General features: G+C 30.9%; 2 protein-coding genes and 1 long non-coding RNA gene across 3 annotated transcripts; 1 reads left to right on the top strand and 2 right to left on the bottom strand.

Moving 5' to 3' along the window:
• Nucleotides 1-12,662, bottom strand: LOC111416743 (RNA polymerase II subunit A C-terminal domain phosphatase Fcp1). Its single transcript, XM_023048837.2, has 5 exons — nucleotides 12,304-12,662; nucleotides 11,949-12,102; nucleotides 11,515-11,885; nucleotides 3,681-5,266; nucleotides 1-534 (listed from the first exon to the last, which is right to left on the bottom strand). Exons 1-5 carry the CDS (start codon nucleotides 12,519-12,521, stop codon nucleotides 293-295), a joined length of 2,571 nt encoding a protein of 856 aa, XP_022904605.2. The 5' UTR covers nucleotides 12,522-12,662; the 3' UTR covers nucleotides 1-292.
• A 182-nt stretch (nucleotides 12,663-12,844) lies between these two features.
• On the bottom strand, nucleotides 12,845-20,272 carry LOC111416744 (RAS oncogene family member Rab2). The gene is made up of 4 exons (XM_023048838.2): nucleotides 20,102-20,272; nucleotides 19,582-19,897; nucleotides 19,348-19,528; nucleotides 12,845-13,424 (listed from the first exon to the last, which is right to left on the bottom strand). The coding sequence occupies exons 1-4, from the start codon at nucleotides 20,145-20,147 to the stop codon at nucleotides 13,326-13,328; spliced, it is 642 nt and encodes a 213-aa protein (XP_022904606.1). The 5' UTR covers nucleotides 20,148-20,272; the 3' UTR covers nucleotides 12,845-13,325.
• Nucleotides 20,273-26,202: 5,930 nt separating this feature from the next.
• On the top strand, nucleotides 26,203-26,608 carry LOC139430824 (uncharacterized). Its single transcript, XR_011641196.1, has 2 exons — nucleotides 26,203-26,456; nucleotides 26,534-26,608. It is a non-coding gene; the product is annotated as an uncharacterized lncRNA (long non-coding RNA).
• The last annotated feature ends 1,320 nt before the right edge of the window (nucleotides 26,609-27,928 follow it).

The following is a 27,928-nucleotide window of genomic DNA, read 5'->3' as shown; positions in this document are numbered from 1 at the left end:
AACATTAGTGTAAAAGCGTAAACAGCGACTGTTTAAACACGTAAAAAACAGATTAAATCAGTTTTAGGACGAGTTAATACTGATTTTACTTAAAAAATATATTTATTTTCTTCTGTAAACCGATTGCGCCTTTGTACAATAGCTACACATAATTAACTAATCAGTTTTAATGAATTATTTATTACTTTGTTTAAATTAAGTCTTCACAGTCAGAACTATTCACCTACTTTTAGTTCTTTTTTTACAGTTTGTTTTCTTACGCGCACGTTTTTTTTATTTTTTTGTTCTTGGTTTAATTGTTCGAGAGAAATTCACGTTCTAAAGCTGCACCCATCATGTTCCAATCGCCATCGTCGACTTCATCGGGAGCTTCATCACTTCCAGGACTGTTGGTATCATCTTCTAAATCTAAATCGCTGTTATCCAATTTCTCTCCACGACGAAATCTTGTACTTGGAAATTCATCTATTGAACTATCGTTATCTATTGGATCTTTGTCTTCTTCGTCCACTTGTCTTCGTAATCTTTTAAAACCTATATAAAAATTATTATTTAATAGGTAATAAATTGTTAAGTTGAAAATACAGTGTGTTAATTGGACCGCGTTATAAATCACTTGACTAAGCGACATTTTATCGTTTTTAGAGATTTTCATGCTGTCTAGTAGGTAAAGACCCTTTTTCCATTTTCAGAGACTCTATAACTAGATTAACATCTCTCATCTTATAAACGACATCGGTAGGTAGCACTAGTTAGCATAAGATATTAATAGGTTGTATATTTTTATTGAACTAAAACTAGAACGAGAACTAACAACATTCGGGTTTAGTTGTGAAAAAAACTTTCAGTTGTCAATGTCAACTATAAATTTATTATTATATTCGTAATCTTCATAAAATAACCTTTAAAGTGACTCCAAACATGACGCATTTCTCTCAAAAAACAAAAAGTTCAAACTTTCAACTATTAATTTTGACATATTTGTCAACTTCATAAAAATCATTTAACATGAGTCCAAACTTGACATATTTAACTTTGATACTAATAGAGATACAATCACTTCCGGTTTGAAACGTCAACGTCAATTTTGACATATTTGACATCATCATTAAAAAACCTTTAAAATGAGTCCAAACATGACGCACTTATCTCAAAAAACAAAAAAGTTAGAATAAAAAACATTAAACCCGAAGTTAGCAACAATGAAAATAGCAATTTAATTTTTAAATATTAATACCAACCTTAATTTTTGTTTTTTTTTCATTAAGACATTTTATAAAAATTAAGAATATGTCAAAATTGACGTTGACATTCTTAACTGGAACTTGACCATAACTTCATTAATATTGAAGATAAATATGTCGTGTTTGTACTTATTTGAAAGGATTTTTAATTCAGATTACAAATATGTCAAAATTGAGGTTGACATTTTACACCTAAAGTTAGTTATCATATAACAGACAAATCGACAACTTCGTGGTGTTCTTTCAGGATGTATTCTTTATTAAAAAACCTTTAAAATGAGTCCAAACAAGACGAATTTATCTCAAAAAACAAAAAAGTTAGAATAAAAAACATTAAACCCGAAGTTAGCAACAATGAAGATAGCAATTTAATTTTTAAATATTTATACCAACCTTAATTTTTGTTTTTGTGACAAATATTAAGACATTTTATAAAAATTAAGAATATGTTAAAATGGCATTGACATTTCAAATCGGAAGTTGCTTATATCTCCAGTAATGTTCGAATTAAACTTATCATGTTTGGGGTCATTTTAAAGGATTTTTCACGACGATTAGAAATATGTCAAAATTGACGTTGACATTTCTAACTGAAACTTGACCATAACATTATTAATATTGAAGATAAATATGCCGTATTTGTACTCATTTTAAAGGATTTTTAATGAAGATTACAAATATGTCAAAATTGAGGTTGACATTTTAAACCTGAAGTTAGTTATCGTATAATAGACAAATGGACAACTTCATGGTATTCTTTCATGACGTATTCTTTATTAAAAAGCTTTAAAATGAGTCCAAACATGACGCACTTATCTAAAAAAACAAAAAAGTTAGAATAAAAACCATTAAACCTGAAATTAACAACAATTAAGATAGCAATTTAATTTTTAAATATTAATACCAACCTTAATTTTTGTTTTTCTTTTTATTATATTTTTGTGACAAATATTAAGACATTTTATAAAAATTAAGAATATGTCAAAATGACATTGACATTTCAAATCGGAAGTTGGTTATATCTCGAGTAATATTCGAATTAAACCTATCATGTTTGGACTTATTTTAAAGGATTTTTCACGACGATTACAAATATGTCAAAATTGACGTTGACATTCTTAACTGGAACTTGACCATAACTTCATTAATAGTGACGATAAATATGTCGTGTTTGTACTTATTTGAAAGGATTTTTAATTCAGATTACAAATATGTCAAAATTGAGGTTGACATTTTAAACCTGAAGTTAGTTATCATATAATAGACAACTTCATGGTATTCTTTCATGACGTATTCTTTATTAAAAAGTTTTAAAATGAGTCCAAACATGACGCACTTATTTAAAAAAACAAAAAAGTTAGAATAAAAACCATTAAACCCGAAATTAACAACAATGAAGATAGCAATTTAATTTTTAAATATTAATACCAACCTTAATTTTTGATTTTTTTAATTATATTTTTGGTTTTTGTCAAATATTAAGACATTTTTATAAAAATTAAGAATATGTCAAAGTGACATTGACATTTCAAATCGGAAGTTGCTTATATCTCGAAATATTCGAAATAAACGTATCATGTTTGGATATATTTAAAAGGATATTTCACGACGATTACAAATATGTCAACATTGACGTTGACATTCTTAACCGGAAGTTAACCATAACTTCATTAATATTGAAGATAAATATATCGTGTTTGTGCTCATTTTAAAGGATTTGTAATGAAGATTACAAATATGTCAAAATTGAGATTGACATTTTAAACCTGAAGGTAGTTATCATATAATAGACAAATGGACAACTTCATGGTGTTCTTTCATGATGTATTCTTTATTAAAAAAACCTTTAAAATGAATCCAAACAAGACGAATTTATTTCAAAAAACAAAAAAGTTAGAATAAAAAACATTAAACCCGAAGTTAGCAACAATGAAGATAGCAATTTAATTTTTCAATATTAATACCAACCTTAATTTTTGCTTTTTTTTATTATATTTTTGTTTTTGTGACAAATATTAAGACATTTTATAAAAATTAAGAATATTTCAAATTGACATTGACATTTGAAATTGGAAGTTGCTTATAACTCAAGTAACATTCGAATTAAACGTATCATGTTTGGACTTATTTTAAAAGATTTTTCACGACGATTACGAATATTTCAAAATTGACGTTGATATTCTTAACTGGAAGTTGACCATAACTTCAATATTGAAGATAAATATGTCGTGTTTGTACTCATTTTAAAGGATTTCTAATGAAGATTACAAATATGTCAAAATTGAGGTTGACATTTTAAACTTGAAGTTAGTTATCATATAATAGAAGTTTTATAACAGAAGTTCATCTAGTGTTAGTTAGTCAATACTGTGATATTGGTTGCATACCTGCAATGATGACGTCGGATACGACAATTAATTAACACAGTGTAGTTACCTTTTGGATATTCCCCTGTTAAAGATTCATCCGAACTACTCGATTCTTTCTCATCTTTTTTTACACAAATTTTTGGTACATCTTTAACATTTTCCGCCTCACTTTCGCTATCGCTTTCATCGTCATCATCCATAAAAGCATCAACTTCTTTTCCCATATCGGCTATATCATCACTTGAGAAACACATCATAGTTGGAATCATATCGATAAATCTTCCGCTACTTGTCCTTTTCCGTTGTTGATTACCTTCGGGATAATTTGGGACGTGTTCTGGACTGCTGCAATGCGGCGGAGGGTGTCGGTTTTTTGACCCTTTACTATTTAAAGGAAAAATAATTTCTTCCACGTGTTCCCAACGTTCCGCACAAGCCCAAAGCCAATCGGACGTTACAATTTTAATATTTTTTCTTCGTCTACCCGCGTTTACTTTTGCAGTACCGGGTCGAACAGCTACTAAATGTGTCGTATCTTCTTGAAGATCTTGCGTTATTTTCGCCCCAAGACTTTTTGCTACTTGGTAAGCTTTGGAATCATGCAGTTTTAAATGTGTTGGTACTAAACCACTAAACACTAAGTTGCAACCTTTTAAAACTTGGCATCGAACCCTGGGAATAACTTGCTTTAAATCAGGGACCTGCCCTGATTCTAACTTATCATATTCATCATAAAATGTTTGGTGAATGTTTTTAAGGATATCTTCTAGGTATAAGAGGTAATCATCAGGGTCATCAATTTCTATTAAATCTTCAACCATTTCACTTTTCTTTTCAAACTTAACATTTTCTTCTTTTAAATCTTTATATTCTTTATCACTATCAATTTGATTTTCATTTCCTAGATCTTCATTTTGCTTATTATTTTCTTTTTTGTTATCATCTTTATTTTCTTTTTTGTTTTCTTCATTATTTACTTTTTCGTTTTCTTCATTATTTATTTTTTCGTTTTCTTCATTATTTATTTTTTCGGTTTCTTCATTATTTATTTTTTCGTTTTCATCATTATTTACTTTTTCATTTTCCTCATTATTTACTTTTTCATTTTCATCATGATTTACTTTTTCATTTTCATCATTATTTACTTTTTCGTTTTCATCATTATTTACTTTTTCCTTTTCTTCATTACTTTCTTCTTTATGCTCTTCATTATTTTCCTTATTATTTACGTTTACTACATCACATTTTGTCTCTATATCTTCCTTAATTTCTTCTTTATCGTTACCATTTTTTTCACTATCTTTTTTTAAATCTCCATTTGTTGCGGTTTCTTTATTTTTTGTACTATTAGTTTCTTCATCAATTTTTTGGTCACCATTGGACGTTGTTTTACTAACATCGTTGTTTTCTGTTGGTGTAACATAATTTCCATTGACTTTTTTATTAGACGTCGATGTTATTTTAATTTTTGTTAAATCGACACCTGCTTTTTCGTCGTTTTCTTGTTTGTCTAAACCTGGAGGTGCATTTATATCACCGGTGTGTTGAAAAAAATGATATGGTTTTACGTGGATTAGATTCGTTGCGTGTGACCAAACATCCTCACGGTCATCTATTATACAAACCATATTATCACCACATGGAAATAATGCCCTGAAAAAATATTTATTTTAAATCACAAATAAATAATTATTATTTAATAAAGGCAAACAAAGATTTTGTAACAGTGCTCGTTTAATCATTTTTTGACACGTTCTGGAAAAATTATATTTGTGTTTAGAAAAGTATATGGGGTATTTCAAGAACCAAATCATTGTTGTGTCGTATGTATTCGTACGACTAGAGTGGTTACAACCTTTTATCACAAATGCTATAGATGCATGAAGCATCTTTTAACAAGCTGGTGTAAACTTGCATAATATGCATTCTTGGTTCGAGCAAAACCCACATTATCTATGGGGTAGTGTAAACGACATGACTTTTCAAGAAAAAGCAATAACCAGGGAATATATGACAAAACACTAAATGCCATTAGAAACGTGTCCAAGGCTGAGACTTAAACAGCGTTCTTTTTTTCGTCGAAACTAGATTAAATAAATGCATCGAGATTTATGGAAGGCATTTCAAACATTTGTGAGCTATTTTTGCCAGAAATTTAAATAATTCTAAGTGTTTTGGTTTATTTTGTTTTATTATCATTGTTGATGTTATTGTGTATAAACTAGTATTTTGTACCTGTTATTTTTTAAATTTAGTAACTGTTCCAAGGAACAACATACAAATTCCTGTTCCAAAGTAACAGGTACAAGTATCGGTTAACACCTTTAATACTGAAGCTATTTTACTTTCACAGCCAGAAATTATTTGTGATTATAACAAAATCAAAGGGTTTGTGTGCGGATGGCGATAAGATGGTATTAGCGATGAAGGCTAATTCTTCCATCTCATCACTCAAACAACATTAATAAATGTGTGGAAGTTGAATTATTACAAAGTAAGGGATCACACGGAATTTAAGTGCCAAACAATTGAAACATTTTTATCAGAAGAACGTCGACGAATAATATTATTTTAGATCCCAAATGTACAGGGTGAGCAAATTTGGGTGTTATTATAGGCTATCTCAGAAACTATAAGAGATACGAAAAAAGTAGATGCGATGTCCCGGTCTCTTTTTTCGAGACTAACCCAATCCCGCAAACACCAAACCTCTATCTTCTTTTGTATTTTAGTTATAGCCAAAAAGTCAAATTTTCGTGATTTCAAAAAATGCCCATATTTCGTTTATTTTTGAAATTAGAGGAATGAGGTTGATACGTTCTTAAGACACTTTTTTAAGTAAAATATACCATTGAAAAATTTTAAAAATATTTGATGATTTTTGAGATACAACACAAAGTTGTATGAGAATGAGTATTGAGTTAAAACTAACATTTTCGTATAACCTAAAAGTGTCAAAAAAGATGGTAATTTAAAAATTCCTGGAAGCCGTATTTATTGAAATTAAGGAATGAGACTTATTTTAAATTAAAGCTCAACGCTTTCTTTTTAAAATGATGTATAATAATTGTTGGGTTGGATTGGAAAAATATTGACAAAAAACATGTTGAAACAAAACTTACATTTTCGTATAACCTAAGAGTGTCAAAAAAGATGCTAATTTAAAAATTCCTGGAAGCCGTATTAAACTTATTGAAATTAAGGAATGAGACTTATTCTAAATTAAAGCTCAAAGCTTTCTTTTTAAAATGATGTATAATAATTGTTGGGTTGGATTGGAAAAATATTGACAAAAAACATGTTGAAACAAAACTGACATTTTCGAATAACCTAAAAGTGTCAAAAAAGATGCTAATTTAAAAATTCCTGGAAGCCGTATTTATTGAAATTAAGGAATAAAATTTATTTTAAATTAAAGCTCAAAGCTTTCTCTTTAAAATGATGTATAATAATTGTTGGGTTGGATTGGAAAAATATAGAGAAAAAAAATGTTGAAACGAAACTGACATTTTCGAATAACCTAAAAGTGTCAAAAAAGATGCTAATTCAAAAATTCTTGGAAGCCGTATTTATTGAAATTAAGGAATGAAACTTATTTTAAATTAAAGCGCAAAGTTTTCTCTTTAAAATGATGTATAATAATTGTTGGGTTGGATTGGAAAAATATTTAAAAAAAATGTTAAAACAACACTTACATTTAAAAGAGTCAAAAAAGATGCTAATTTAAAAATTCTGGGAAGTCATGTTTATTGAAATTAAGGAATGAGACCTATTTTAAATTTAAGCTCAATGTTTTCTTTTTAAAATGATCTGTAATAATCACACCTAATAACCATTTATCAAAGAAATACCTTTTTGAACAACAAAATTCAACAGCACCACTTTTCACTAAACTTTTAACCTCACATCTGGATGAATAAGTTTAAAGTGTACCTAAAAATCCTACAGTGCGGATTGCGACTTTTTTTTATACAGATTCTTTCTTGTATACACTTGTATAGTAGAAAGTACCGACAGCTCTAAATGCGCCGAATAGATAACTACAGTTTAAAATGAGTGTTTAAAACTACCGGTACTTTAAAGTACCGTCGGGACACAAAGAGTTAATCCCTTGCGACCTGTAAATAACCTTTTAAAGTATTTGATAAATAAATAAATAATTACATAAATTTTATTATACAAATACACTATTATTAAAATCCTTGGAATTTTTTCATTTATTTACTGCTAACAAACGTTTCAAAGATAAAAATCTGCATCATTACAGAAAAAGAATTGTGATGAGTTATTTTGATCAACCAATTTCTATTCATTGATGTGATAAAATATTTAAATAAAGCATTCAAACATTGACATAAAAGAAGAAATAGTAGGTAATGCAGAAAAGACGACTTTGGTAAAAATAAATTGTTACAGAATAATAATGATTAGGAGGAAGATGATGTGCTTCTGTTATTACAATTAAAATTTTAATTTCGCTGGTTTCTTGCGAAAAGTTAGTTTGATAAAAATCTTAAATTCCTTGTAGTAATAATTATGGTGGTGCTGACCAGCTAGTTCATTCTTTAATATGGATAGAAACTCAAAATAATGTTGAAGAAGTTATGCCTGCAGTAAAGAAATTTCAGGAGGCGAAGCTTGTAATACCATCCATATGAAAGTATTTTATGTTCAAAGGACTTTATTATTTATGTTTTTGTCCAAAAACGATACAAGAATTATTCAGCCTATGAACCAAAAATCATTTTTCATGAAGTAATGATGTTAGAAGGCGATAAAACCGAAGAATTTGTTTGATGATCAAGTGACAGGCAATAATTTTTTTAAATAGTGTTAGGTACTTGTAAACAAATCTCAAAAATGATTACCAAAAGTAAGCACTTCCCAAATGGAATATTAATAGTTTCAGTACATTTCCTCCATCTAAGGAAGTTTCAGAGTGACACCAAAACATCAATAAATATCATAATTTCTTTCTTTATAACTAACTTGTTCATTGAAATGATGTAAGCAAACAAATTTATTTATATATCACTAAAAAGATCTATAGTATCAAGGTTTTACTATGATATAATTCTATACCAAATCTAATTAAAATCTTTTGATAAATGTTTTTTCATTCAACTTTGTTTAATTTGTTACCACTATTTTATTGATTAATCACACATTTTAGATTTAAATTCCTCATTTTGGCACGTAAATTTTCTACTAAAACTTACTTTAAATTAGCTTTTTTACTAGTTGGATCAAAACATTCATCCCTTGTCAAGATCCTATTTGAAAAAAAACGTTGATCACCATCCAAAAACGTCGTAATCGTCTAGGCATAATTTCTGGCACCAAAAGTACAAATGTGTAATTTATACATTGGAGAAATATTTGCTAAAAATTGATGGGTTCCAGGTCTTAATCGAGTATGATACCATGGAGAATTAGGCTCATAAAGTTGGAAGTGATATACATCTTTGATGTTGGGAGGAATGTTATCATTGGTTGTATGAATTAAAGTCTGATCTAAATCGACCAAGAGAACAAGTTTTCTGTCGTTTTTACAATAAATATGTACTTCATTAAAATCGTATTTATCCAAAAATGTATTAGTATTTTAACCTCAACTATTTAGTTACTGAAAATGTTACTAAAAATCAGGAAAACAACATAAATTTTATAAAGGTAGTAGGTAATATCAACAGAATCCCTAAACAATTTACCTTGACAAGTTTTATAGAACAAAAAACGAACTATAGTTTCAGTACATTTCCTTCATCTGAGGAAATGTCAGAGTGACACCAAAACATCACAATTTCTTTTTTTATAACTAACTTGTGCATTGAAGTGATATAAGCAAACAATGTTTATTTATATATCACTAAAAAGATCTGTAGTATCGAGGTTTTACTATGATATAATTCTATATCAAATTTAATTAAAATCTTTTGATAAAAGATCTTTCAATCAACTTTGTTTAAATTGTTAGTTCTCTTTATTGATTCTGTTACTGTTATCACCAGTGTTTACTATCACACATTTTAGATTTAAATTCCTCATTTTGATTCAACTATTTCATTTCTCATACATTATTTAGAAAACTGGCAAGTAAATTTTCTACTAAGACTTACTTTAAATTAGCTTTTTTACTAGTTGGATCAAAACATTCAACCCTCGACAAGATCCTATTTGAAAAAAAACATTGATCACCATCTAAAAACGTCGTAACCGTATGGGCATAATTTCTGGCACCAAAAGTACAAATGTGTAATTTATACATTGGAGAAATATTTGCTAAAACTTGATGGGTTCCAGGTCTTAATCGAGTATGATACCATGGAGAATTAGGCCCATAAAGTTGGAAGTGATATACATCTTTGATGTTGGGAGGAATGTTATTATTGGTTGTATGAATTAAAGTTTGATCTAAATCGACCAAGGGAACAAGTTTTCTGTCGTTTTTACAATAAATATGTACTTCATTAAAATCGTATTTATCTAAAAATGTATTAGTATTTTAACCTCAACTATTTAGTTACTGAAAATGTTACTAAAAATCAGGAAAACAACATAAATTTTATAAAGGTAGTAGGTAATACCAACAGAATCCCTAAACAATTTACCTTGACAAGTTTTATAGAATAAAAAACGAACTATAGTTTCAGTACGTTTCCTTCATCTGAGGAAATGTCAGAGTGACACCTATACATTATAATCTCTTTCTTTATAACTAATTTGTGCATTGAAGTGATGTAAACAAACAATGTTTATTTATATATCACTAATAAGATCTGTACTATCGAGGTTTTACTATGATATAATTCTATATCAAACCTAATTAAAATCTTTTGATAAAAGATCTTTCATTCAACTTTGTTTAATTTGTTAGTTCTCTTTACTGATTCTGTTACTGTTATTACCAATGTTTACTATCACACATTTTAGATTTAAATTCGTCATTTTGATTCAACTTTTTCATTTCTTATATATTATTTAGAAAATTGGCAAGTAAATTTTCTACTAAAACTTACTTTAAATTAGTTTTTTTACTAGTTGGATCAAAACATTCATCCCTCGACAAGATCCTATTTGAAAAAAATCGTTAATCACCATCCAAAAACGTCGTAATCGTATGAGCATAATTTCTTGCACCAAAAGTACAAATGTGTAATTCATACATTGGAGAAATATTTGCTAAAAATTGATGGGTTCCAGGTCTTAATCGAGTATATCATGGAGATAGCCCATAAAGTTGGAAGTGATATACATCTTTGATGTTGGGAGGAATGTTATCATGGGTTGTATGAATTAAAGGCTGATCTAAATCGACCAAGAGAACAAGTTTTCTGTCGTTTTTACAATAAATATGTACTTCATTAAAATCATATTTATCTAAAAATGTATTAGTATTTTAACCTCAACTATTTAGTTACTGAAAATGTTACTAAAAATCAGGAAAACAACATAAATTTTATAAAGGTAGTAGGTAATATCAACAGAATCCCTAAACAATTTACCTTGACAAGTTTTATAGAATAAAAAACGAACTATAGTTTCAGTACATTTCCTCCATCTGAGGAAATGTCTGAGTGACACCAAAACATCATAATTTCTTTCTTTATATCTAATTTGTGCATTAAAGCAAACAATGTTTATTTATATATCACTAAAAACATCTGTAGTATCGAGGTTTTACTATGATATAATTCTATATCAAATCTAATTAAAATCTTTTGATAAAAGATCTTTCATTCAACTTTGTTTAATTTGTTAGTTCTCTTTATTGATTCTGTTACTGTTATTACCAGTGTTTACTATCACACATTTTAGATTTAAATTCCTTTTGATTAATTTTTTTCATTTCTTATATATTATTTAGAAAACTGGCAAGTAAATTTTCTACTAAAACTTACTTTAAATTAGCTTTTTTACTAGTTGGATCAAAACATTCATCCCTTGACAAGATCCTATTTGAAAAAAATCGTTGATCACCATCCAAAAACGTCGTGATCGTATGGGCATAATTTCTGGCACCAAAAGTACAAATGTGTAATTCATACATTGGAGAAATATTTGCTAAAAATTGATGGGTTCCAGGTCTTAATCGAGTATGATACCATGGAGAATTAGGCCCATAAAGTTGGAAGTGATATACATCTTTGATATTGGGAGGAATGTTATCATTAGTTGTGTGAATTAAAGTCTGATCTAAATCGACCAAGAGAACAAGTTTTCTGTCTTTTAATAAACGATCACCATCCGCTTTACCTAATTTTTGAGCCAACTAAAAAATAAAAAATTTAATCTTTAATGGTTCAAAGAAAAATTTTAATTTGTGATATATTACCTCTTCACTAACTTTTAATTCAGGTATTGCATGTACCATTGGTACTGATGCTGTAGTAGCTGAATCATCTTTTCTTAAATCTGCTCCACACTCTCCGCACATATCCTTCATTACTGTTGGATGTATACATGGTGATAACTCTACAAGTAGTTCTCTGGGGGATGATAAAAGTAAATTACTTTGAGATAATAAAAATTAAGATATTAATAATATAAAAATTTATAAATACCATTACGATTTTTTAATTTTTATTGGATCAACTTAGTTGGTAAAACAAACCAAATAAATAAACCTATAAAAATCGTTCCCGCCGAAAACTGATATTTTCGCGCACAAATTCAAAAATTTACCATACCCTTTCTTAACAATGGCGCCTTCCTGTACAACCAAGCGTCGAACTGTCCCGGCCTGAGTAGACTTTAATTTACGTTGTTCGCACTTGATCGCCCCCTCAAAATCGTACAGAAGAATCACTCTACCGATTGATAATGAATTTCCCTCGGAGACTTTCCATTTTAACACTTTAATCGGTCGCGAAAATTGCTGGGAAATCGACACTGTTTTGTCAGCCATCTTTGCCGGATACCGCGCGGTGGTGACATCTATGCAGAAGCCGGTCGAAACAGTAACAATTACGCGGCTTATTTAAAATTTAAATGAAGAAATTGTTATTAGAAAGGTTTTTTGGGATTAGTTAGTTAATTAATAATAAGGTTAATTGTTACTTTACAAATTTATTAACTAATTTGATAATGTGAATAGGCAAAAAAAGAAAAATTACGTCAGGTAACAGTACCACATGACAACACACACGTTTTTCATTTAAAATCTAAGGAGAATCTATCTAAAAATAGAGAATGAAACTGAAAGAGAAATACGAGAATAAAAAACAGCGGTTAAAACGCGTTACTTTTCACGATTTATTCAGCCATTTTCTCCTTATATACCATAATCCTCTTCAGTTTGTACCGTTCTTTAAGCTAAATAGTACATAAATATACAAGACTTTAAAATAAAAATCACAATAAGTATGTATTCGCGTCACATAAATTAATGATACGCTCGGCGGCGACGCTAAAAACATTTTTTACTTTACTTTCATTTTTTTCATTTTAATTTAAGACATTGCTGGTTTAAAACTGATCAAAAAGAAAACAATAATAACACATATTCCTTTTGTTTTGTTCGCTTAAAACCTAACACGGGGATATCAACCAATTAATGGAGTCAGACCATTAATTTATGTGAAAATATAAATATGATGTAGCCAATTTCCCAGGTAAATACGAGAATAATCGTTTTTTATAAGATTTTGGTTTACTGGTTAAATTTTTTTTTTCGGGGATTTCTGTTATTTTTGGTTAAGATCTACGCTTTTTAACAGCAACCACCGCCTTGTGAGCCCCCTTGTCCTCCGGCACCAGGCAATGAAGGATTTGTGGGCGAATGTTGAGGACCAATTTTGATCCCATTTGCCTATAAAACAACAATAAAAATTATTATTATACCTAATTAAGTTACATTAAGTAAAGAAATTACAAGATAAAATTAAGACAAAGTTATAATTAGCATTTTTCACGAAACGTTTAGATTAGATCACTAAGAACAAAGTACATTGTTTAAGGACATTGTGAAATTGTTTCAATGGAATTATAATTAGATTAAGGTTATTCATTTAGATTAATTGCAAAGGATAAAAACAATTATTGAAAAAAATATGATAAATGGCGCAGTTTATTATAATTTTAACGTCGGTTTGGACATACAGCTTATTTGATACAGACAGAGAATTTTTGAGACAAAATTTGAACGTAATTGTTAAGAATAATATTTGTTAATTAAGTAAAAAAATTCATTTATTAAACAAATTGGTTTTTAACAATAATTCTGAACCTCAGAGCCAAACAGTATTCAGTGACATTTTTAAAATTTTACAGGAGAGCAATTTAAAGATTTTGAACAATGATGTTTTTCAAACCGATTAATCTTGTAATAGGAGAACTTGGGTTATTGTTTTCTCAGTTATAATTTTTGAAGATAACTAAAGCTGATAATAACAAACCTCCTACATTAATTCTTTTAAATAATTTTAAAATAATTGAGGGACTTAATACTGTTTGGTTCTAGCAATTGACTTAATATCTTGTGACTTAATACTCTACTTTGTGACTTAACACTGTTTAGCCCCTACTAATTTATAGATACGTGGGACTTGATACTTAATTACTGTTAAAAACCCATGGTGGAACAATGCAAATTTGCAGAATTGCAATTTTGTAGAACAAAAACTAATTCATATCATTTATAACTAATTAATAAATGGTAAAAAAAACACTAAAAATATGAAATATTAAGTATTTAATAAGAGATCACACCAAAATGTTGTAAACGAAACCTATCAATCGTCAAGTTCAAGTAACAAACAAATAATTAAAATAAAAATCATTGAATTTTTCAGGCGAAAGTTACCATGTGGAAGATTTTTAAAGTAATCTTGAAATCTTTTAGGTACCCATGTTAGTAACTTTTGCAAATCATTATAGTTTTTAGTAGAAATAGGTTTTAGTGTCTCTCTTATTGGTTTCAGCAGCACTAAATTAGCATTGGGAATAACTTCCTTAGAATTAACAGTACTTTTCTCTTTGCGTTGTAGTCTTTTAGTGGCTCTATTGAAATCAACTTGTTCAAAATTGTCTTGTATAAAATCTGTTTTAAAATATAATACACCAGGTGTTTCCCTTAAAAATGTCATAAGAACCACTTTAAATATGAAAAAGTTTTGATTATTCACATTTTTTTTTTATTATTGTAAAAGTAAGACCCACATTCACGTCATCAGGATGAGCAAAGAAAATTAAACAGCTGAGATAAAGTGCAGAATATATGGGCAGCCCCATGGGAAAGGGAGTACAATAAGGCTAATTGATGGAATCCCAGCTGAAATTCTTAAATACGGCGAACGCCAACTATCCAGACAGAAGATCCAGATGAATTGAAAAATGGCAAAGTATGCCCATACATAAAAGGGGAGTCAAATTGAGATGCTGTAACTATCACGGGATATCGCTACTGTGCACGGGGTACAAGGTGAAGTGAATCCTCAACAACAATATAAGCGAATATCAGGCAGGTTTCAGGCACGGCAGATCAACCACCGACCAGATCTTCTCGGCGAAACAATGCTAGGGAAAACTTGGGAACACAACATCTTTTCGTCAGGCATACGACAACATACGCTAAAGTTGTTCTCTGCATTATAGAATCATGTATAAGATGGGGATTCCTGCCAAACCCGTTAGATTAACAAAAGCAACAATAACTGATTTAAAATAATACAAGGCCTGCAATAAGGAGATAGACTGTAATGTCAATGGAAAGAGATAACTTATTGACGTACAAAATAGTCCAATTGGCAACGTACGTCGATGTCACTAACATAATGAACCAACCAAACAAGCGGGAGAAGGCACATATGCCAATCTGAAAAATTACGCGAAAATATGTCGGTCTTAACATCAATGTGAATAAAACAAAAACGATGATACTAAAGAGAGCAAATTATGCAACCTCACTAATAGCGACTAAATAACATTAGCGTAGATCATTTTACCTATTTGGGCGTGGAACTAACGGCTGATGAATCCGAAGATGGGGAAATATAGAAAGGAACTATGACTGCTAACAGGGCATATTTCTCGCTAACACGTACTTTCAAAGCTAACATTTTCAAAATTATACATCGAAAACCCAAAATGAGAGCCTACAACAAACAACAATTGCCCAATTGTTTTGTACAAACGCGAGTTTTAGACCCTGACACAAGGAAACGAAAAGAGGCTTGACATTTTTGAAAGAAAAATCTCTGTGCCGACTAGGCGTAAAGTCAGAGACTACGGTGGGCGGGAAACTTCATCAAGAGGATGTATAACGAAGACCAAGGAAAAGATGGGAGGACGCTGTGGAGAGGAATGCAAAGACATGGTTAGGGTGTGAAGTTGGAAGAGATCAGCTCTAAATAAGCAATGGAGGGATGAACTGAAGAACGCCTTAGATAACCGGGTTCTTCGAAATTTCTAGAATTCTAATAATTAAAAATGATGCTCAAGTTTACATTTAGTCCACATTAAGGAAACAATACCCATAACACTAGTGTTCCAAACTTATTTAAATGTGAATACATTTAATTTTCTAATTCAAACATTTTTATTAACATTTAATGTTAATCATTAGTTTCTATCAAATATAGTTGATAATACAAATGATGGGTTTAATAATTATGTTGAGTTTTGTGGATGCTATTTAAAAGTAAATAAATTTAAATTCAATCTAAAAAAATGTTGATAGGAGATGACTGTGTAATAGATTAAATAATAAGTCCAATTATTGATTAAAAATGATGATAAACATAATACAAGTTATGAGTCATGATTTTTTTATACAAAAGTTGTTTGACTCACTACTTTCTATAACATAAAATTATTTTCTGTTATACAGGGTGTTGTATTTAGGCGTGATGGAAAGTATGTAAATTTTTTTATGTGAATCTCATTATGGAATACGATCGATAGATACTTTCTATCATATAATGAATATATCACTAACTAATAAATTCACTAACTGGAATTTGTTTCAACAACGATTAGATAATAAAATTCATCTTAATGCTCTTATGAAAATTAATGAAGACATTGACAAGGAAGTAGAAAAGTTCTTAAAAGTCATTCAAAACTCAGCCTGGACCTCAATATACTCAACTATGTTAAATAGTGCTCCTAGCATAATTCAAAGCGATCAGCAGAGTAATATACCATGTGTAAGAATGAAAGAACTGTATTATGAAATAAAAAGGGTAAATGTAAAGAAATCAGTAGGTTATGACATAATTAATGGAGAAACATTGAAACATCTATCAAAACAGGCGATTACAAAACTATTACACATAATTAATGCTGCTTTTAAACAGAAATACTTCCCAAGCATATGAAAAGTTGCTGAAATAATAATGATACCAAAACCTGGTAAACCCCCCACAGGTGTTACATCATATAGGCCAATCTTATTATTACCCTTACTATCAAACCTACTTTAAAAATTACTTTTAAACAGAAAAAACCTGTCATAGAAGAAAAAGCCTTAATACCAACACATCAATTTGGATTTCTGAATAAACACGCAACAATAGACCAAGTGTATAGAATAACGAATACTATCGAAATAGAAATGGAAGAAAATAAAGTCTGCTTGGCCGTATTTTTGGATGTTGCAAAAGCTTTCGACAAAGTCTGGTTAGATGGTTTAAATTACAAACTAGACCAAATACTACCATCAACGTATAGTCAACATACAATTAATTGTATCTTTCTGATTGATATTTTAGAGTAAAATACGAAAACGCTTATTCACCACTACATGAAATACAAGCTGGCGTTCCTCAAGGAAGTATGCTTGGCCCAACACTGTACTTACTCTACACATTACACCTTTCTCAGACACCAGAAACTTTAATAGCTACATTCGCAGATTACACAGCAACCTTGGCTGTGCAGAAAATAAGTTACAATTGGCCTTAAATTCAATAGAAAACTGGACAAAACGATGGCTAATAAAATTAAATACAAATAAATCGACAAAGATCAGTTTAAAGCTGCTTTATGGTTGCAATAATAACAAAATTTGCGGTGTAAAATCGATTTTCTTCCGAAAATCCATTTTCGAACATATGAGACCGTGTTTTAATTTTAACTTTTTGAATTTTCAAATTTATTTCTCCGTATTTAGTAAAGTCGTCATTTATCTGTACAGATGCACAAGGCAACCGTAAAAGGCCGTCGTCAGAAGATGACAGACGTAGGTTTCGATCACCCAGTCTGCTGTATTTAGAGTTCTCAGGGAGGCTCGCCTCGAGGACAAGAACGCTGTACAGCTCGTAGGAGCAATCGTAGACTCAGCGCAGTGGACATTAGAAGTGCCAGCCATCTGTGACGACCATCAAGAGAAGGCTGAATGCTACTGGACTTGTTGACCAGTGAAGAAACCGTTCGTGTTGGCCAACAATAGGAATGTAGGCAAGGGTGGAGTGGGCGAAGTCTCACCTCAACTGAACCAGACAGCAGGTCATCTGGACCGACGAGACCAAGTTCTTGATGTTTGGATCCCAAGTACCAATTACCCACCATGAAACACGGAGGTGGAAGTGTCATGGTGTAGGGGTGCTTCAGTGCCATCGGAACAGCTCCCCTGTGCGCATTCCGGGAATAATGGACCGCTACGTGTACAGGGGCATTCTAGAGAATGACATGCTTCCCTGGGCATGAAAAAATTTGTTGGGGTTGGGTGTTCCAACAAGACAACGACCCGAAACATCGTTCCAGGGACGTCGCAGCGTCGACTGACTGTAAAGGACTGACCCAGCCAGTCTCCAGACCTCAATATCATCCAACCGCCCTGGGTCGTAAGCTGAAGGGCGTTTGTGCCACATCCGCCGGTGAAAAGTTACGGCGGATTGGGAGAAGATTGACTCGACCATAGACTATTTGATCAATTCCATGCCCTGTAGATGCAAGGCTGTCATCAACAGCAAGGGATATCTCACTAAGTATTAAATTACTGTTACGTTTTTTTTAATGGAACACCTGTATATTATTCCATATACAAAATTATTTTGTTTAGAATTTATAGATTTAAGAAAACGCAACTTGGTTTCGTCATAACTTTTTGACTGACCTGTATACTTAATTTGTCTTTATTGTAATGGATTTAAAAAACCACTAAAACTTTTGTATCATAAGGTTTTTCGCTAGCTATCTTACTTTAGGAGATAACCGACTGTTTCCATACATATTAGCGATCCTGTATAGTGGTATAACTGGTATGTTTGATGTTCCAAACATGTTTGAAACATGTGAAATATCTTACGAAATACTTTATGAAAATTTTACATCAAAAAGTTAAGTAGGAAAAAAGTTACATACATAAAACAAAAATATGATACACATTTGAGTGGTACTGTAGTTCCTGAGATAGGATTTATTGACCCTGTGAGTTAGCAACATATTGGGTTGGATAAACAAATTTGGTGGATTTAACATTTCTTTTTTTCTCAAAAGTTTCAGTAATTATTAACCACTGGGATGCTAATACCTTACCCTGTATAGAACCATTTAAAAATCAATTCAAAACATTAAAAATAAAATTAAAAAGTTATTGAGCCAACAAATTAAAAGTAAAAAAATTAATTAGTATAAACTTAAACTATAAAAAGTTCATACCCATTGCATTAAAGTTATTTTATGATAATTTCTCTCAATATTACTTATCAAAAACAACAAAATGACTCACATTACTTACATTTTAAATTAAAAAAATAGATAAATAGACAAAGCTATTTGTTTCAACTTACCTCATTATTTATATCAAAAACACCTTCCTGAATTTTCTCATAAATCTCCTTAGCAGTATTTATAAAAGCTTCCTCTACGTTAGCAGCTGTCTTGGCAGAAGTTTCCATAAATACCAACCCATGTTCTCTGGCAAAAGCTTCACCTTCTTCTTTCCTCACTTCTCTTCGGCTCTCCAAATCACTATACATAATAAAATCAGTACACAAACTAAAATTTAACCAAATAAATAAAACCTTTTATTTCCAATCAACATTATAACCATATTAGAATTGGAATGTTGTCTTGCATCATCTAACCATGTGGTCAAATGGTTAAATGTTTCTCTTCGAGTAATGTCATAGACCAAAAGTGCCCCGGCTGCTCCTCTATAATATGATCGAGTGATTGATCTAAACGCTTCTTGTCCAGCAGTATCCCAAATTTGCAATTTAATTTGTTTTCCATCGATTGTAATCATCCGGGCGCCAAACTCAACCCCAATAGTTAAGTCATGAACAGGTTGAAAACGTTTGTCTGTGAACTGCAGTAACAGACATGATTTGCCCACACCTACACAAAATCAAAAGTTATATCAACGTATAATAAAAAAGGGAATACATGTTCAAGTATCAAATAAATAAAAGGGGGCGATAACGGCTAAGCATTGTTAACACTATTATGCGTTGTTAAACAAAGGTTCTAATTAAATGGAAAAATGAGGATAAAATAGATGTTTGCATAATTTATAAGCAACGTTTTTTTACGGAAATTTACCAGTATCGCCTATAATGATGTATTTGAAGAGGTACGCGTACGACATCCTCACTAACAATTAATTGATTACTATAAATAAACAGGTGTAGTTTGCACTCTTTTTTAGCTGTCGTCAAATCTATAAACCCGACTAGACACTGACAGATGTCGAACGTCACACAACAAAACTGCGCAGAAACAACCTGCTATGTATAGTCCATTTAAAATAACAAGATTTTATTAATGATATTTTTCGACAAAAAATGCGCATATTCTTTTAATTTCAACGCATTAAATTATTGCAAATAATTACTTTGTTCAAAGTTGTTATAACAGCAAAATTTAACAAATTATGATATAAAACATCTTTGAAAAATATTACAGAGAGAAATCAATTTCATGTGGTTTTACTGTATATTGTATGATGATGAATTTATTTTTTTAGATTATTTTTGATTATGAATCATTATTGAATAAAATTAATAATGTAGAAATATTCGTTTTATGATTAAAAAAAAGGTTTTCTATTACCATAGGACAATAAAATATTAATATTTCATGAAAAAGATATGGTATTCACAAGTCACTGCACATTGTGTTGCCTACTCAAGAATAAAGATAATGTATGTTTAGTTGCCAAGAACGTATCAATTTAATTAAATTTAATTTATGAAAAATAGACATAAATAGATAGACATAAATATTATATAGTATAAATAGACATAAATATTATAATATAACACCCAACATTGGTGTATACCAGGTTGTCTTATTTAATAATAATAATAATAAATTTTTATTGACAATCCTACAAACAATATAAAATTTATACAAATAAAATAATAATAATACCAAAACAAACACTAATGCTAAGGATTGCCGAAAAGAGAAGAGTCAATATGTACCCACGCAATGTAGATACCAAGATACTCATAGCTAGACCAACAAGAGAGCTATTCAGCAAGGCGAGAAGAGAGGCGAACAAGATGGAAGAAACGGGAATACCAGAACAACCGAATAATCAACATGGAAAGTGACTTTAAAGCCAATAATACTAGGAGTGCGTATAAGTTTGTTAAACGGTTGAGATAAGGATATAAACCCCACACAGCTCTATGCAGAGACGAAACAGGGAAGATTGTGAGCTATGAGGGTGAGAAAAAAACACGTGGAAAAATTACTTCCAGAACCTACTAAATATGGGATCCCAAAGGGAGGTGGAACAATGGTACAACAATGGTACAGCAAACCAAGAAGAGGAGTGGACCACGGAGCCCATATCCATCGATGAGGTTCAAGACGCAATTGTGGTGCTTAAAAATGGACATTAAATGGACATTGCGCTTCTATGTACGATACTTATGTATCCTGAACCAAAGACTGCAACCTTTTCCCGAAAACATCATAGGCGAGTACCAAGCAAGATTTAGAAAGGGAAGATCCTCCATTGCCCAAATATTTACCGTTATGCAGATACTAAATAAAGCACGAGAATATGATGTCGACATGATTAACTTCCTACAATATCAATATCTAACCCAAAAAATGCATTTTCGGTGTTAAATCATTGGATTTTCTTAGTCATCATGTTTCAGCCGATGGCATTCGACCATCCCAATCAAGAATAACAGCCATAACACATTTTCCAAAGCCAACGATTCTAAAAGAGTTACACAGATTTTTGGGAAATGTTAAACTTCTACCATAGATTCTTACCTAACATTTCAAATATTCTTGATCCCTTATACACACTTTCAAAATCACTTCACTATCAAAAACAAAAAACAATTTCATCAACTTCAAAATCTATCTTTCTAGGACATCTCTCTTCACATGCTACCCTATCATTGTCAACTGATGCATCTAACACAGGTATGGGAGCTGTTTTAACACAAACCATCAATGGAAAATCTCAACTATTAGCGTTCTTTTCCAAAAAATTTACTTCATGCCAAACCAAATATTTAACTTTTGTTAGAGAACTATTAGCGATCATACATTCGTTACATGGAAATCAATTTACGATATATACAGATCACAAACCCATTGTCACATCCATTTTTTCGTCCACAGACAAAAGTCCTTGTCAAACCCGATATCTAAGTTATTATATTGCACAATTTACCTCAGATATCAAATACATTAGAGGAAATTCAAATGTTGTTGCGGATACTCTATCTAGAACAAACATCGGATCTCTAAATTCATCTTATCCAGACTTTCTAATCCTTAGCAATGCTCAACTTGCTGACACAGAATTGTCAAACTTACTGAATAAGCAATTTTCCAACAATCCTTCAAAATCTTATCGTTTGGTACATCAAACAACATCATAATCATAACATCAAACTGTGGTGTGAAACCACTTCATCATCTCAAAGAATTTATATTCCGCAACAGTTCAGACAAGCAATTTTTGGTAAAATTCATAGCTTATCTCATCCCGGAATACGTTCCACCATTCATGCAATCAAAACAAGATTGGCCACACATGTCAAAGCAAATTCATGTTTGGACCAAAACCTGCTTAAAATGTCAACAAGCAAAAATCCAAAAACATACAAAATCGCCAATCATCAACATTAAGGTTCCTAAAATTAGATTTGATCATATACATATCGACTTGATTGGACCACTCACTCCGTCCCTAGGTTGTACTTATATACTTACAGTTATCGAACACTTCACTCGATAGCTAGAAGCTTTTCCGCTGAAAGATATCACATCTTCTACTATAGCGAACACACTCTTCCGGCATTATTTTCGTCGATTTGGTATACCACCACAATAACACATGATCAGGGATGGCAATTCGAATCAAACCTCTTTTCAAAATTTAACACATTACTTGGCACACGACAAATACACACATCATTTTTCCATCCTCAAGCAAATGGAATGTTAGAACGATTTCATCGATCATTGAAGACGGCTATCATCGCTAAAGGAAACACTACTAGATGGAACAACAATCTACCCCTCATCTTACTAGGATTAAGAACATCACTTAAGCATAATAGAAATTCCCAAAAGACTATGAAAATTGTTAAATTTATTAAATTATTTCGGTGCTACATGTTTCGACAGTACATTGTCTTCATCGGGCACGACTAAGAATAATAAACAAAAAAAGAAAAAACAGCAGAAATAAAAATTCTGAAAAAGATAAAACGAGGAATAAATTTGAGAAATAAAAAGAACAGATGGAGACTTACGTTCATCGTCAAAAGTGGTTTATGTAAAACTAAAAAACCGGAAAATGTGAAAAGAAATCTTAAAATTATTAAAATAAAAGTAAAAAATAAAAAATGTTCTTCATGGAACGAAAACTGGAATAGAAACAAAGAAAATCAACAATTAAGAAAAGAAAAAATGGGGGTGAAACTTACCAAGAAACATAAAAATGTTTCATTTTTAGAATTTTTATTATCTTTTTACGATGAACTTAGAATCAATCCTAGCCAAAAAAGAAAAAACACTTAAGGAAGATCTAGGTTGCTCCTCAGCAGAACTGCTTTACGGGCAACCACTAAGACTTCCTGGAGAGTTCTTCATACCTACTAATCCACCTATTGGCTATGAGCCCAGAATTGATCCTTGTGGGACACCAGATATAATATTAGTAACATCCGAAGTTCGACCTTTCCACTCTACACACTGCATTCTATTGTTAAGATAACTACGAATCATTTGATTTGGGTAGTATAAGAGGTTTATTACACCATAATGCTCCTGTTTATTCAACAGAATTTCATGTTGGACGCAATCAAAAGCCTTTGACAAGTCACAACATAATAATTGAACATCCTCATTCTCGTAAAACGCACGTGCCACAGCATCAACCAAGCTAGTTAGAGCTGAAGTGGAAGACTTTTGTTCCCGGTAACAGTGCTGAGCTTCATTAAATAATTTGTTATTTTCCATATACTCAATAAATCTGCTTTTTAATAGAGATTCGAAGATTTTTGAAAAAATAGGAAGTATAGAAATAGGTCTATAGTTTTTATAATTCATCTGGACTATCCGATTTGAAAACACGTCAATAACATTCTTAATAAGGTAGGTTGAGACATTATACATGTCAGCGGTTTTCTTATTTAATAGGGAAAGGACCGTCTGAAGATCCTCATGTTCAGCAGAAGGTTTTAAGAAGAAGGAGGACTATCGACTTCCGTTCAACATTCTGGAGACAAGTACACTGGGATTTAGATTAGGACCAGGGATAGTTTCGACTGTATTTACTTCAATCCTGGAGAAATAACTATTGAAATTCTGAGCATCCAAACTGGAAAAGTAATTACTGTTGTTTCCTTTCTTTCCTTTTAGCTCTTTGTTTATCAATTGCCATATAGCCTTCTGTTTATTGGTCGCAATATTGATGACTTCGACAACATGTTTTTGTTTTTCAGTCATGACCGCCGAACTATATTCTCTTCTAGTATCATTGCAAAGATCATTCCCTTGAGCGTTCTTCGTTACTCTATTGATAGTATATAACACATCCAAACGTTTCTTAATTTCTTCAAGTTGTGGGGATAATCGTAAGAAACTAGGCAAAGGCCGAGATAAAACATTCCATAAAGTGGTTATGAAAAAACGAGTATTGCCGGTGTGGAAGCAGCAATACCATTTCACACTAATGTATGCCCTCCAAGAGTTGTCGGAATTTGTAAATATTAGCTGCATTAATTTTTCTTATAGTAATATATTGTTTTTGCTTAGTTTCTGATACATCCAGCAGGGTGAATATTTGGGCCAAATTGTCTGATAGATGCGGTTGAGTTGTTTCTGTATTATAATCCGTTATGAGAGAATTAATAAAAAATTGATCAATACATCTACTTCACCTTGTTGCTCTTCGGCATTTGTAATAAGATTTTTAGCTTAGTTTTAAGTTGTTTACACATGTATTTAGAGTTATTCGTCTGTAATTTCCTAGGCTAGTTTTTTCGTCTTTTTTGAGTATAGAGTTTGTAATACTGATAAGATTAACCATAACCATTGGTATTTCTAACTGACACGGCAGTCCGTTAAATAGCCAGATCAGCTTTTTTGTTTGTTCTGGTTCTTCATATATGAGCAATCCATTAGGTATATTGATAGTTCCTGGATTTCCTGTTTTTTCGCTCGATAAGTTTTTCTTTGGCTTCGTCTATCAGAATAATAGTTCTTGTTTTAATAACACATTTGTCCGTGCATATTTGTTCAGTGGCTTCTTTCCATTTCGAAGCATTTTCAAACCTTTCATTGAGCTTCGTACTGATCATAGCCAGATTCCTAATCTTTTTGCAAAAATAGAGTGTTGTTGAAACCGATTACCTTTTCTGCTGCCCCGTGGATACATTTTTGAATGTTCTGCCAGGTTACCTCCACTTACGGTTTTTTTCCACGTTACTTGTAGATGTTATTTAATTTTCGTAGATTCTTTATGTTTTGGATATCAGTGATTCTAGATTATATTTTCCAATGAATCAAGGTTATGATCCGTCCCAATGTTCGCGGAAACGTGATTGAAGTTTTCATAACTTTTAAATTATGGCAATTTATAAATACAAGTACTTATAGTTAATCTGCTATTCCAGGACTATAAAGGGGTCCTTCTTCCAGATCGTACATATCCTGCAAGTTCGTCTATGTGTTGCGTTGTTTATTTTTCTTTCGAAATCGGGCGTTTGTATTTCTGCTTGTTTTCCTATTCTTATAGGCTCATCACATCCATAATCTTCAAAATTAGCATGAATCCGTTTTTAAAGATTATAACAGCAAGAAAGAATGTAAATAATTCGAAGTGAAATTCTAAATTAGCGGATTCAATCATTTTTTATAGTATATCGTATGACGTGCACCATATGGTGTTCCACCATGTGTTTCAGAGGTAAAAATATGCGTAGTTTATATCCCATTTTTTTTTATTCATCCTGTATATGTTTTTTCTATGTAGGTCAAAATATACGCATACCATTACAGATAACATTGTTTCTAAAACCAAACAACCAGTCGTTATTTTATCAGAAAAATGTATTCTTTTCTATTTATTTACCTTATAATAAAGAAATCGTATTTTAATTATAATATATTGGGGTGTCGTTAATTTTAATATCGTTTATTACATTTTCGTTTAGAATAAAAGGAGATTTGCTCGTGCGTTACATCAGTTCATTTCGAAATCGCCAAGATGAAGTTTGCTATTTTTATTGTACTTTTGGTATCCGCAATGGTAATCATTGACACTTGTCAATCTTGTGAACCTGTTGACTGCAGGGTAGTTCTATGCCAAAATAAAACTGAACTTGAATGCGAACAATTGAATTTAACTTACCAACCACGTGACGGAATTTGTTACTGTTGCAATACGTGTATTTAATTCGGAAATAAGGTAACACAGTTTTAATCATTGTATAAATTAGCGTATGTGTTTAATAATGTATTTATGTTAATATTCATTTTCTTTAGACAATTAAAATCAAAAACTGGCTACGATTCTACACGAGTTAAAATGGTTTATTAACATGTAAAAATAAAACAAGAAAATAAATTGTAACTGAAAGAGCTTAACCTGTTTTAATTTGAATTATAATTAGGGTGATTTCATTAATTATAGAATATTGCCTTTAGAATTCTTACGGAGGTGTTCCCATACAGTTTTTTTACTGTATTTGCTGCCATAATAATCAAAGTATTTCAAAGAAATGATTTTATTATGGAGACATTTAAAAAACAAATCGGTCATTAAAATTTCTTTTTGGCACTTATTTATGCCCTAAGAATTTCTGGAAAATCATTAACCCAAGCATCACAAACTGTTTTGTCAACAGCTTTGCTGAAATACTGCTAGAAGATTCTTTTGTAATGCTTCTTCTTCAGCAGAAATGACCGGTGTCGACGAAATATTGATTAAGCGATTTTATATAATTCTTCAGGCGGTGTTATGGTAGATCCAGAAAAACTGTTAAATTTATGCAAAATCGCATGTGGCGGTGATTTGTTAAGTAAAATACTACTTCCGGTTTCATGATTCCAATGAAATTTTTTATCTATACGTTTTTCAAAGATTTAAAGGCTTATAAAAAATTTTAACAATTTATTTTAGTAAATACCAGTTTATATGAAACAAATGGGTACAGGTTCAGGTAAAGTACTACTTCCGGTTATGTGAGGTGGTAGAAATTTTGTATCTGACAGTTATTCATTCTTAGTCAGATTTTTACAAAATTTTATTTGTTAATCTCTATTTGCAAGTTTATATGAAACAGTTTCAAAATCTGTTAAAGTAAACTGCTATTTCCGGTCGACCGATTTGTCCCAAAAGTTGGTAGATCAACAGTCTTAATTTAAAAACCATAAACATCACAACCTCGAAAGGGTAGTTTGGGACAGTAGTTTGTCTTCATATAGTTCGTCTATACGAGGAAATAATAAATAATAACAAATAATAATGAAAAATAATAAAAAGAAAGTTGGTACTCTTACTTCCTGTAATGTAGAATATTCGTACCAAGTTTGAAAGGTTTATCTTTAAAAACAAGAAAGTTATTGATTTTTGATCAGCAAACGGACTAAATTTTCTATAGTGCGACGTCTTCTTTCAGATTTACTTTTTAAGCTATTTAGGAGATTGTTGTGATTATAACTTTTTAAAGCGCTCTCATTACTTAACAGCTTTATTTTTCTATGTGATAAATTTAACGTTATATACTTTGTACATTACAGACTTTTTACTTTTAAGGTTTGTTTCATTACTCTTTGTTGTAGAATAGAGCTATTATTATTTTTCTTAGCAAATTCATCATATAATTTTATGTTTTTGTTTTTCTGATTAGGTCAAAATACGCCTCGAATTACAAATAG

The sequence above is a fragment of the Onthophagus taurus genome, chromosome 7 (assembly GCF_036711975.1).
Source record: "Onthophagus taurus isolate NC chromosome 7, IU_Otau_3.0, whole genome shotgun sequence".
In the NCBI taxonomy this organism is placed as follows: Eukaryota; Metazoa; Arthropoda; class Insecta; order Coleoptera; family Scarabaeidae; genus Onthophagus; species Onthophagus taurus.
This window is presented reverse-complemented; position numbering and strand designations above follow the sequence as displayed.